This window comes from Convolutriloba macropyga, chromosome 15 (genome assembly GCF_964194025.1).
Source record: "Convolutriloba macropyga chromosome 15, txConMacr16.3, whole genome shotgun sequence".
NCBI classification, from domain to species: domain Eukaryota; kingdom Metazoa; phylum Xenacoelomorpha; order Acoela; family Convolutidae; genus Convolutriloba; species Convolutriloba macropyga.
The window spans coordinates 40,857,862-40,871,814 of NC_134482.1; the positions used below are offsets into that span (position 1 = coordinate 40,857,862).

The window sequence follows — 13,953 nt, forward strand, 5'->3', positions numbered from 1 at the left end:
AGACAGATGTCGAAGTTCAAATAATAAACAAACTTGGTTCAGCTACAGAAACCTGTAGAATAACAAAACCTCTTCATGTCGTAAAAAGACCGCAGAACAAATACTATTGCAAATAAACTTTGTCTAAGATGAGATAATCAGCAGTTTTGCAATTGCTTATATCATTTTCTACAATACAGTTAAGTCGTTGAATTGAGCCGCAAATAATTACAAAAAAGATTTGAACAAAATACCTTTAGGCTAAATACATGATCAAAAATGCGTAAATGGGTCAAGTTACTTCGTGGACAATAGTGACAAACGCATTCTTATGACGAAATTTGACTTCTCAGACATTGGTCAGGTAATTAAAAATATTTGTTTTACAGCGATACTTCTCTTTGTTAGAACTGATATTTTTTTGTACTGATAAATAACACTGGCTGCCTCAGCTATCTTGATTTGTTGATAAAAAATTTATACGTAGAGGCGTTTTCAAATTCTCAAACACGAAAAACAAGACACAAGCGACGCAGTTCAAATCATTAATCCTTTCTCACATAAATGAAGACTCTGTATTTTTTTGTCTTAGAAGAACATCAATTAGAGTCAATAAATTAATATTGGAGGAACCACATTAAGCTCCGTGAGAGAAGTTTAATTGAAGCCCACAAAATAATTATTTTTCAAGAAACAAAATATCGCCTAGCAAATTACTTACTCATAAAAACAACACACGTGTAGTATACACAAACAAAAAATTTGATATAAACAAACATCATAGAAGTTTATATAAACAAAAATCATCCAGAACTTCGAGATTTGATTGTTTTGCGACAAAAATGTTACACTGTACCTTTGTATTTGTAGAGACCGTAGCAAAAGAAGACAGCAGCCACAATCAAGTTAACAGGAGGTGCAGCCGGAGTTTTGACACTCATAGTTCTGATCAAAAGAGCTCGTCCAAACTTCCATTCAATGTCCGACTGCTGCTCAATTCTCTGGTAAGTGTCGCTCATCATCGCAATCAACAAATTGATCAGGACAATCAAAGCTATGACGTTATAGAGACCGAAGACGTAGTATGACCAGGTTTCAGCCCAGATTGGGATACAGACCTTAAAAGGAAAAGAAATAGATCAGACAATGTACACGAAATAATGTTAAGGTTATATTTTTTAACAGCGTTAAGGTAATTTTTTAAGTTAATATTAAGGTAAGCGTTACCTTAACCTTACCTTATTGAGAGTTAAGGTGAAAAATTAACCTTAACTTTCTTTTTTGTAACGTATCGAGGAAAAAAATTTACGCTTTCAGTAAAATTGAGGGACTAATTATTTTTTTATGGGAAACGTTTAGATTCATTAGGATGTCTGCAACTGAATTCTACCTTAATTTTTATTTTTACCCTAGCAATTAAGGTAAAAGTTAAGGTGCCGTTAAGGTAGAAGTTAAGGTTAACTTTTAAGGTTAACTTTTAAGGTTATTTTCAGGTAAGTTAAGGTGCTTTTTCAGGTAAATTAATTAAGATAATTTAAATTTATCTTAAAGTTTTAGTGTGCGAAAACGAATATAATTATCGATTTGGTACAAAAAAGTATGAACGAAGTATGATTAACTCAGCCAACTGACCAAATCAAGCGGACAAATGCGATCAAATATATCTGCTTCCCAGATTGCCCAAAATGAACTTCGTTTATTTATTGAATTAAATTATTATGAAAAATTAAATTCGATCTATAAAAAAATTCAACATATTTGTAACAAAATTTACAAATTATAAAAACTTGAAATCAATTCAATTCTCGGTTAGTCTAAAATCATACATTGTTAAAACAACATTCTCTATGTTTTCTTATTAGAAATAAAATAACTTCAAACGCACCGGTCTTTGTATTATATTTTTCAGGTTAGAGAGAACTGAAATGAAATGCTGTTGCAATTATTTTGGAACAGCTTTCGTCGCCACCTGCGCCGACCAAAAAAACTTACATTTCAAACTTTAGTATTTTCGGTTTGAAATGTAAGAAAACTTTATTTTGTTCGGTTGAAAAACAAGAAAGAGATTTATCATTTGAAAAATTTATCAAGTAAGGTTTTTTTAAGACCACGAGCGGTAATATTCGGAATCTGCTGCATCTGCAACTCGACAACCGAAAAAAAATTGTACTAACACTCTCGTCAATGAATGCGTCATAGTCGACCAGACCGAATAGTGTGAACGCCATTTTGGTGAAGTCTTCAACGACGACTCTGCCCCCTGTAATGTAGGTATTGTTCTGGCCGTTGGCTGGGTTCTTAAGAGGGTACCGTCCGATCGAAGTGCAGAATTCTTCGGGGTACGCAGGCTGTCTGATTGTTGCAACCTGTGAAAAAAAACCGTTTGAACTCTAATACCAAAAGCTCAATTTCAGCAATTTTTAGGTAGAGATCATTGTGTACAACGAGTTGTGCAAATAATTAAAAGTTGGTTAGTCAATTTTGGGTTCTCAACGAAATTTAAAACACTTTAAACAGGCAAGCTATTCGATCTAATTTTCTAATTTTTTAATAGAAATCAAATGAATCCGAAATACAGTGCAAATACTAGAGTGTCAATAATCGGAAAACCATAGAAGGAATCAACTGTAATCCCACCCCCACCCACCCCCCCCCCCCCCCGCAGAACCCTTTATAATACACGATGAATGTTGCAGTTATATCTTAATTGTTATATAGCTTGTTGGTAGCTGAGTACTTGTGAACTTATGAACAGCGCCATTGGCAACGGGGGGGGGGGGGGGGGTTGGGGCGTTAAAGTGTAATGATCACCCACCTGAAGTGTGAACCCAAGTATGAACAGACCCATCAGAATCATGAATCTGAAGAGATCTTTCATAAGGTCACTGATGATGATTGCCCAGGGTCCGAACATGTGATGGAAGGTCAAGAAGTCGAGGAGCTGAACGAAGCAGCACAACATCACACACCCCAACACCTGGTTTCGGATGTAGATCATGTCATACTGGCCCTCTGAACAAAAACTAATGAAACATAAACCAACGTCGGATGAATTGCACTCAAACGACTGGTGGAGTAATTCATTTTCGGGATTAAATTTAAAATTTTTTATGGGTGCAAAACCACGGACCTCATAGGACTTCGAACTATCCACCTCCAGAAAATCAGTCAGCGATCTTCACAACTAAGCAACATCGTCTTTGAGAGTCGACCGCTAACAATCGCTTTTATATTAGCAACAGATCTTTTCTGTTTTTAACCCCCAGTTCTATAAAACCAGTTCTATTTGTACCCCCCATATATACTTTTTTCTCCTGAGAGATCCTTCAGTTTAGTCATAATAAATTATCGGTATCGTTAGACGATTGGATGGATTTTGTTTCCAGTTTTTCCGATAAAGCCAATCTTATGAACGATAAGAGCGAAACTAGTAATAATTATTCTTTGTCTGCCTATATCATACGCAAAGTTGAATTACTTTAAATGTTCTATTTGCAAAATTTTGCTGCAACATTAAATTGAAGTGACGTTTGAGGATAATTGTATATGTAAGTGTATAAAATGCAAACAGTTGCTATAACATGTATAAGTGGGCGTTGCAAATGGAAAATGGAAGGGGGAGTCGGAGGGGGGGGGGGGGTGCAAAAACAGAAATGACTCAAAATGACGCAAAAACGGTCCAGTGAGAATTTTGCATGAAAATGAGAAAATGACAAACGTTTACCATAATTGTCGCAAACTTCATTCGAGTGCAGTTCATAAATGATATAAAAGTTAATATATTTTGCACAATCTTGCAGCTTTTCAACTTTCTTCGAGTCTTTCCAAGATATAGTCAGCACTTTTAGCCTCTGAGCCAACGTTCTCTCAAATTCTTTAGAACTTCTCAGCAACTTCTCAAATTTTCAAAGCAATTTACAGCCAGTGGGAGATTGATGTAAAGCAATCATATAAGAGCAACTTTTTACGTTTGTGGGGGGGGGGGGGGCGAAAAAAACGAAATTTTTTTTCTCCCTCTAAAAGTTTTTATCATCATAAAATATTGGGAATAAACTATTGCTTTATTTTGCACTAATAATTGTGTTAAAGGCTTGCGAAGTTGGGTGACAATTGATCGCAATTCATATTTATATTAGGTTGTAAAAATTCAAAAAATCGTTTCTAGAGCCTTGCAATCTTCAAGTGGAATTGATGAAACCTTCAAACAAAAACTTGTATAATTTTAACATTTGGATCATTTGAAGGTTTTACAGGCTGAGGCATAAAGTTTTCCAGAGGATGCCTGTGGAGCGGAACGGGAGTAGAGAAGAATGCAATAACGTAAAATTTAGAGCAGAAACTTTTCCGTGATTTGATTTCAATTTCTGGTTGACTTCAATTTTTTTATTATTGTCCTGGTCAAAATGATGGGAGCAAAACCAATTAATAGAATAAATTAGCATATGTTTGTATTTCAACATACAGCTAGATTTTTTATTGACACGTGAAAGTATCTCCAAGTTAACCAAGCTTAACATTTTTCTATTTGTCTGTGGCGACAATCTGGGTTCAATATTTCATGCTGTGGTTTAGCAGCATATATTTGGCAGAAATAATGATATCAAAGTTTTCTCACTAAAACATTACTCCTATATCATTTCACCCTTTTTTCAATCTTTTCTATAATTGGTACAATTAACATTGGTGTTATAATCGTTTGGCTCAGTGGCTCATGGGATTAAACTTAATTAAAAAAAATGCCTGCAATGCAAACTGCGTTATTTTGGGTTGAAATGACTGAGGGGTGAAATGATATGACGGTCAGATATGCGGTGTTAAATAAATTGGGGTGAAAAGAAGTAGATGCCTCTCATAAACCTTTGAATTGCCTTATCTCCAAATAGCTGACGATTTCTTACATGGTAACCCTTGTATGTTAAAAATTGCTCAAAGACCCAATCAATAAAGCGCTAGTGAAATCTGATTTGAAATAAGCTATCTCAATGTATTAAGATTACAAAACGGAGCATTTTTTACTAATCCGAGTAAAGTTACACGCCCTTTAAAGGTGCCAATTTAACCCTATGATATGATAACGTAATTCTTGCTTGATAATTATAGCTAACTTTTGATAAATCTTGATAATTCTTAACCTTGTAATTTCCTGCTATATCTTGTTTTCGGCTGCTATTGATTATTTAATTCTTAATATCTCTTGCCATATGTAAGTCACGGTTAATTTTTCTTAAAAATCTCGCTAATATCTCGTATCTTGATATTTTCTGCCATATAACTCGGCAAGATCTTGTCAAGATTATCCATGATTACGTATGTTTCTTATCAAGGCTATCAAGTTTCATTTCACTGGGAAACAACACTAACCTGTGTCACTGACAGCAAATGCAGACAAATGGATGACAATAGCGACACATCCGAGGAATATGACCACCAGTCGGAGGGAGCTGAGTCCATTCAAGTTACTCGGCTGTAGGATCTCAGACAGAGCCAGACCACAGATGAAGAACACTGGAACACCACAAACATGAGAATTTCATTGGTTGATATAACAAGTGATAGTACCCCAGTCAAAATGTATTTTGAAATTTATAAAAATTTATAAATTTTTCTACTGCAATGTGTAATTTATAAATCTTCGCCAGCTAATGCAAATTTTATAAATTTTTACAATGTTTTTCTTTGTTTATATGGCGTTTTTCAATAAAATTTATATTTCAAACATAGTTTAGAATATAGTTTTAGGACACTTCAAAGGAAAAAAATCAAGTAAAATGTAGAACTGATCAAAGAGGCAAAATTTATAAAAAGTTATAAATAAAATGGAAAATTTGTAAACATTTGCAAAGAATAAGCTTGTCAACATGGCGCTTTTTAACGAAGCTTATTACTCAAAAATAGTTTTGAATGTCACTTTGAATGTCAAATAGTTTTGGAACTGTAATCTATCAAATTGTAGAACTGTTCAAGGAGGCATAATTTATTTCAAAAAAACTATAAATATAATGACAAAATTGTAAATATTTGCAAAGATGAAATTTGTCAACATGGCGTTAGAAAAAAAATTAGAAAAAAATCATTGCTTTGTGCTGACGGGCGGGATTTGTTTTTAACAGAGTGCAGTGTTTTGTTATAAAAGTTTTGTTGTGCTTCAATACAATTTGATAATGATTAGCAAAGCTCTTTCATTTTTTAACAATTTTTTTATGAAGAAAACTGTTCTTTCAAACAGGTTTCAAATAGATTCATTCCCATCTGATATTTTATACCAAAATGTTTTTTAACAAAAGCACTGCAATCATTCGATAGGGCGGGATTTCTCTTCAAAAGTTAGAAAAAGTTCGTTGTTTTGTGCTGACGGGCGGGATTCTTTTTAAAAGAGTGCAGTGTTTTGTTTTAAAAGTTGTGTTGTGCTTCAATACAATTCGATTATGAAAAACATAGCTCTTTTATTTTTGTTCAAAATTCTACTATGAGGAAAACTGCTCTTTTAAATTTGTTCCAAATAGATTCTATTCTTATGATGTTTTCTCTGTATTGACCGGAATGGATCAGAAGAAATGAACTCGTCTTCGCGGCCAATTAAGTCAAATAATTTTTTATTTTTAAAAGTTTTTATGAGTTTGTGGTCAATACTGTTTTTATAAAATAATGTCTTAATTGATAATCTTGTTATAAATTAAAGCATCAATTTGCAAACAAGTTACAAATTATTGTATAATTTTATAAATATTTATAAATTAATGCAAATTATTTGCAATAATTAAAAAAATTTTATAAATATAATGCATCTTTTTTGCAAAAATTTATAAATCTTACACCATAATTTGACTGGGGTAAGCTGCGATTTCTTGACATGAAATTTTAACGATCCTAGGATAAAACCAAAAAAACCCATAGATAATCCTTGTATGAAAATGCAAGTTTTCATATATGAGCCGAGATTGAATTTGGAGACATTAGCTGAACAATTTTTGAAAGTAAGTATCAACGCTTATAAAGTGCATACATTAATATAACAAAATTCATTTTTTCTGGGTAATCACAATGGAACACTGTTAGTCGTTTCAATCTAGGGTTGATTTACAGAAAATTGTTCTCAGCTATCCTTGTTCATTATTTTCCACCACATTTCGTGCAAGTTTTTTCGCGAGTATCGTTGCTCTTTTTGGTGGCCATAGACAATTTTTCAGAGTCTGATAATTTCACGTGGTACTTGAAGTTAGCTGGCGTAAATTAACCTTTGCTTGTATAGGCTTATGCCCGTTTTCTTTGTAGGCTTGTCAGGGCAGACGCACCTTAAGAGAATTAAAGTCGGCTAGAGGACTAACATAGAATAAACAGTACTTTGGATTTAATTTCAAAATTTGTTGGAAATTAGAGGATAAGGCTAGACCCACCTTATTTGAATTCTAAATTCTACAAAACCAAAAAAAAGTAGCGAAGCAGAGCCGTTACTGGCAACGTTACCGGATTTTTGTCATTTTTTTCTCCGATTTTGCTCATTTATCAAGCTAGGATGAATTATTGTTTTTCAGGTCAACATGTATAGGGTATTGAATAACTCTATTACAAATCAAAGTTTTGGAAGTCACCAATTTTTCGCTCTTTTTCTTATGTTCCCTTAAAAAAACTTTCAAGTCAGTTTTGTAAAAATGTATCGAAACTAAATTATTTTGAAAACATGATTTTCGGACCAAGTTAGGTGGCCAAGGCAATCGTCTCAGAAAAACGCACAAAATTCCATTTTCAGATATGATCAACAATGTTTTCTGATTAACCATAGTAGTAGTCTGGGATTAACGTTCTTGATAATCATACAAGATCATTTATGGTTCCATAAAAAGCATACAAAATTTCTAAGTATGATTCAAAAGATTGAATTATGATCCTTCATGGACACTAAGAATCATAAAATGTCTTTGTAAGTCCTTTTATATTAATTTTTTTCTTTCGGAGTTGACTCGAAAAAAGCGTCCTGTGTTTTAAATTCTTGTGAAATTTATTCCGACCCCTCTCTGAGGGGGAAGGAACTATATACTCAAATGGGTTTTCTTGTTCAATAATTTTGGCCGATCGATATAATAATTGCAGAGAGTTGTGAGTGTATCATTAGAAAACCCGTCCAGCGTAGAATATGGAATTAATTTTTTTTCAGCTTTTGCTTTTTATAGGCAGTTATCGAGGTCTGAAATTTTTTTGAGTATTAGACGTAATTCAGCTGTTTTTTTCACATTTTTGACCAAACTCTCGTCAATTTTGACCAAATTTTCGTCAATATTGCTAAAATATTTTTAAATTCTTAGTGGTAGTGTAATTGTTTTTATCTATAAAGATAGAAGAGGGCTGCTGAATTGTTAGATCCAAGTTTTTGGGTTAGAAGTTATGCTAATTTTTTCAAAATCAGACTTTTTTTGTCGAAAAATTGGCTTTTTTACCCCACATGCTCTAAATTTGCTGGAAGTGCACACCTTTAAAATGCGGTCATATTCTTCCTAATCTCAGAAAAGAGCTAGTTGTGCTCCTGCTGGTACAAGAGTCTTCTGGAATTATAATTTTGCCAACTTTTTGTATATTTAAAGGCGATAAATATAAAAATGCAATTTTTATTTTTGACAAACTGAAACATTTTGCATAGAAATGACCTATTTTGCAACCGTTTTAACCTTTGAGTGTTTTGTGAGACGCTTAGCAATATCTAGGCTGATCTTGATCTCACCATGAATCCTTACGATAAAATTTTTTAGATTTTACTGCGAAACGACCTTTCTTTCAAAAAGTTTCAAAATGTAAATGTTTTTTATGTAAACTACGAACAAAATTATCTAATCAGTGCTCAATTAATGACAGATACTGTTTACAAAAAACGCGACACAATGGGATTATATTATGGTTTCAGAATTAAGCTCACGTTTTTTATGGCTCTGACAAATTGTTTTCGTAAAAATTTTATGAACTTCTTGCGTTTTGTTTTCATTTCTTATGATTTTTGTAGCTCAATGACTTAGCGTCCCCAATCATAGATCCAGTTATCTTTGAGAAGATACAAAGGAATCTAAACATTTTTTTTCAGTTGTTATCTAATGATAATGAGAATTCGAATTTTTTTTTGAGAATATATCGGTGAATTTTTGAAATTTGCCACCATTTTTGCATACTTTTCTCAACTTCGAGCGTAGTTGCAGTAATCAAGGGTGGAAACAGACCTCCTGTGATGTATAAATTGATATCGGTAACGATTTTATATCCAACTAAATGTTTCTTTGTTTTGGTACTACGCGTTTTCAATTTTTCTTTAATTTTTTTTATCATAATTGCGTATTTTATTATTTCATTTTGTTTCCTTGTCAAAAAGCCACATTGCTGACAATTTAAAAGAAGCATAGTAGCGAAAATGCACAACGTTGGAAAAAGGCGTATCTGGATTTGTTGATTGTTTTTGTTGAATTGCTTTTTGGGCTGAGACACAGTGGTCTCGAACGTTTTTTGCTTTTTGAGTTTGTCTATGTTTGCGTTTCTTTTGGTTGTTGTACGCCATTTACCCGATAACGATAAATTGCTTCCCTAAGAGGTATAACTCAATCGAGTTAGATGTTTCAGTTTATAGCTGTTTGTTTTAACGAAATTCAAATTAAAATTTAAAAAAAATTGTCTCATTTGTCTCCTTTTTGATTTTATTTTCGATACCATGTAACTCAATCTCACTCATTGGGAATTCTTATTATTTTTGTTGATTCGAACGTATTTTTCCGCTTTTGGTTGTGCGTTTTGATTGATTGCTTCGATCATATAGTTTCATAAAAAAAAACTTCGAGATTTTTGTTTTGTTCACTTTTTGGGTTTCCTTTTGCTGGCATGTCTAAGTAGTCGTTTCATAAGGCAGACTCGTTCTTATTAGGATGAAGGGAAAATGATGATTTACAGTTCTTGTAGGTAACATCTTATCATTATAGTGCCTTAACAAGTGTCATGTTGTAAAATTGTTTGAAGTTTTGGCTTCTTTTTGATTTTGTTTTTTTTGTGGGCTCGTGACTTATTCTCATCATTAACCGATCCAATTTGCTTCTTGAAGTGTTGAAGTTTGAACCACCGTTTTTTGTTGTAATCCTAAATCTGTAGTGACGTTTGAAAATGTCTGTTTTCTAAAAATATTTTGGGTTTTTGAGCTTTGTATATTTAAATAGTTTTTCGATCGAATTGTAGCTCAGTCTTTGTAAAGACAGGTCACAACCCGTTTTCATTAAGCTATGATTTATAACAGTTTTAGCTTCAATCATTTGTTTTTCGGCTTTGTTACTATTGTTACTACGAGATTTCATAAAATGTTAGATTTTTATTTATTTGTCTATTTCAAAGGAATTTGGTTTCTTTTTAAAACTATAACAATAACCGTTGTTACCAGTTGGTTCGAAATTTTTCGCAATCGAACATTGCATAATGACATGTCTCATTTGCTTCCTATTTAGATAAAAATGAACATTTTCATTTTAGTGGTTTCAATTGATATATAACGACAATAATAACTGTGAATTTAATTACTTTCAAAAATGGAAAATTATTTTTGAACTTCGCACCTATTTGCTCTTTTTTGTATACCTGTTACCAGTCGCATTTGAGACAGGTCCCATATTTTGTCTGATGAAGTGACGGTTAAATTGTTTTGGTTTTTATCTGATGCGAGTTTGATTTTGTTGTGATTTTTTTATTAGAGATTTAGTTATATTATTATATTTTATTATAATTTTATTAGAGTTTTAGTCGTAAATAATGTTTGTTGTTTGATTTTAATTATTGTCTTTTCTAGTAGTCCTATTATCAACAACTTTCATCGGCCCTCTAGCCTGGCATTATTGTATTCATTGGTTGTTTATAGAACGATATGTATGTTTTTGAAAGTTTTCCATCTCTTCATCATTTGGTAGCCAATTAAGTCAAGGATGTGGATGAGCGGGATCGGAACATAATGTGCGTACGCACATTACCGAGCCTCCTTGTTTATTTATATTATCATAAATAAATACCTATGAACCATTCGATTGTCCGCGGCATCAACAAATTGTCCTCGTTTGACCTCGAGTCCACTTTGAACGCAATCGTAATCGCCAACAGGGCTATGAAGTATATATGCGATATAATATACAGCAACATCTTCACCAACGGCACGTGATTAATCTTGACCCATTTGAGGGGTAAACAAAGGAAGAAGAAAACAGGGGGAAGCAAACTGAGGAAAAGGAGGAGGAAGATTTTCCAGGTCGCAACTTCGTAGTGACCCATCCAGACATCTGAGAGGTATTTCTGGACGGACGCGTGGGCGACCACCTCCTTTTGTTCACACTCGATCATAATGTCAAGCATTGAGGCACCGTTTAAATCTTGTGCCTAGAACAGCATGCAATTTGGTATTTACACCTTTGTCACGCATGGTGAACTACCCGGGAGGAGGTTTCACCCCTATTTCACCCCTAATTAGCGGGGATTAGGGTGTAAACCGTTTTCCACTATTATTTTCCGGGAAAATTCTCCCCCGGGTACCTTAATTCTGTTTTTTATATATGTTGCTCTACTAAAGGGTCTGGTTATCGCGGTTAGACCTCAACTTATTAAAAGACTGTATTCAACCAAAATTGATGTGAAAATACCTACATTCAGACTTCTCCCGACTGCTAAAGGGTCGGGACTTTTTCCCTACGCAGCCCCAACAGCGGTTTAAATACTTATTTTAAATTGAGGCAGGAAGCTTGAAATTTCAAAATTCCCGATTTGAGTTTCGGTCGCGATTCAGCTTCAATACGCGGCCAGAAGTTTATGTGAAAAAAAACAAGTTTTAATCTTGTGTTTTAATCTTTCAGTTTGTGCTCCTCCCCCAGCTTAGCGGGTGCATGTTATTTGCACCCCCTCCCCCGACGCACCTGCCATATTTTTAAATAATAATTTACTATGCAATGGCACATGTTTTGTAAATTGGGGGTGCATATCGTGCTCGGGGGCAGAAACGGAAAAGATCCGACTTTTTCATGTCTTAAGGGAAAAAATTACAGTTCAAGAAAGGGAGTTTGAGCAAGGGTGCAGCGGATGAGGGAGGGGGAGGGGTGGGTTTGAGGTATAGATTTCATAATTAATTTGACCTTTCCAACATCCTCAGTTGCGGCGATTGAAGTCGTGACAGAGGTCAAATCCACCCCCATCTTCTGGCAAAACCGGCTGGCCATGAAGAACTCCTTAGCTCTGTCTTTTCTCCGGACACTTTGTTCGACATAGCTGGCTGCCAGTTTGAGAGAGATCTCGAGTGGGGCGGGGGACCAGAGGATGAAATATCTGACCACTTTGTAGGGGTCATCGGCTGAGTCGCTGCATTGTATCATGTCAAAGATGTACTGAAAATGAAACAATAGTCTAGGAGGTGAATATCTCGCCAACTTTTCTCGAACAATGTGGGTGGGGGGGGGCATTGAGGAGGGGAGTATTTGAGGTCCACCAGGCGGTTAGTATTTTCTAATAACTCATAAAATATTTGATTTAAAACAATTTATTTGTTTTAATTGTTAAATTCTAGCATGATTTTCAAAATTGTCAAGAAAAGAAAAAAGTTCAGAAGGCGCAGATGAACTTAGTCAATTAGGTTGTGGTCAAATCATAGACTTGGAAAAGATATTAATTCAGTGAGGATATGCTCCTTAATTGCGATTACTTAGTCGCCCTATTTAGGTGCCCAGTGCCCAGGTCGAGGAAAAATCGTAAAAATATGTAAGACAAGCGGTAAAAAATTGTTTTCCGTGTGTCTTTTATTAAATGTATCTTAACTTCGTTGGACAAAAAACAATTCGAAGCGTTTTCCAGGCGGTGAATTTAATTTATTTAACCGCTAAGTTAAGCGGTGAACTTATGTAATTTCACCGCATTCAAAGCTGATCTAACACAACTTCAACAACTTTTTCTAAGCGGTGAATATATTTAAATCCACTACGTTAAGCGGTGAAATTATGTAATTTCACCGCATTAACTGCTTATCTCACACAATTTTAACCTTTTTTCTAAGCGTTGCATTTATGCAATTTCACCGCTAATTTCAACGTTGAAATTATGTAGTTTCACCGCTACCGGGTGATAATTTTTTCACCGCATTCACAGCTTGTCTTACAAATTTCAACAAATTCACCGCTTATCTTACAAAATATTGCGCTGAATGGCGGTGACACCTCGACCAGTGTGACGTACAAATACGCCGACTTAGAATTTGATCGAAGCGAAACAAACAATGGTCCAATCAAATGACAAACGATTTCTGAACCATAATCAAGTCGTTCTTGTGAAATGAGAGCAAAGATTTTTCTACAAATAAAACCCGAGCAGGAGAGCAGAGACATCAAAATTTGATCATTTATCAGCTCGTCCTTCATAAAAGGAGACAAATGGTGCTTAAAAATTGTTTGCTGGTGTTTGCAATGCCTCAGTGACTTACTTATGGGGCTTAAAGTGATCAACCAAAAAAAAGATAAGCGTGCCCAATTTGGTATTGCTTTAAGAAAATCTTACGGACACTTGGTAGTCTTCTCGGTGCTCGTATCAGATTCGACGCCGTTAATATCGGATTTAGTTTTGGCACTCTCAAAGGCCGATTCAAATGGCTGATTTTTCTCTTACCAGTGTCTCGCTGTCAGAAATCAAACTCACTTTTACAAATTTCTCGCAACTAACAAAAAGTAAATATTTAAAATGCGCTAAAAAAAGTTTCATTCATGTCTGCCATTCGCTTCTCTGATCAATACCATTTTCAAAATATCCCAAACTATCTTGAAGTGTGTTTTGTTCACCTGTTAGTTTCTTCATTTCAGTTAGGGGTAAATTGATTTGCAGACTTTTTGGCTGCTGCAAGCACAATAAATCATAAACCTCAATAATTGTGGAGAAACTCCTCATACAAGGGCATTGCAACATTGTTTCACTAATATCTGAAGTTTAAAATTTCTTCTATCTATC

At 34.3% G+C, this 13,953-nt stretch overlaps 1 protein-coding gene across 7 annotated transcripts in view; it reads right to left on the reverse strand.

Annotated features, from left to right (window-relative positions):
- The window catches only part of LOC142354422 (uncharacterized), a 203,213-nt gene that overhangs the window by 48,764 nt on the left and 140,496 nt on the right, over positions 1-13,953 (reverse strand). For all 7 annotated transcript variants that reach the window (XM_075406711.1, XM_075406713.1, XM_075406712.1 and 4 more), the window contains 6 exons: positions 12,102-12,350; positions 10,995-11,355; positions 5,341-5,484; positions 2,795-2,991; positions 2,154-2,345; positions 836-1,097 (listed from right to left, as the gene is read on the reverse strand). In XM_075406711.1, coding sequence (XP_075262826.1) covers positions 836-1,097; positions 2,154-2,345; positions 2,795-2,991; positions 5,341-5,484; positions 10,995-11,355; positions 12,102-12,350 — 1,405 coding nt within the window. The remainder of the gene's footprint in view (positions 1-835; positions 1,098-2,153; positions 2,346-2,794; positions 2,992-5,340; positions 5,485-10,994; positions 11,356-12,101; positions 12,351-13,953) is intronic.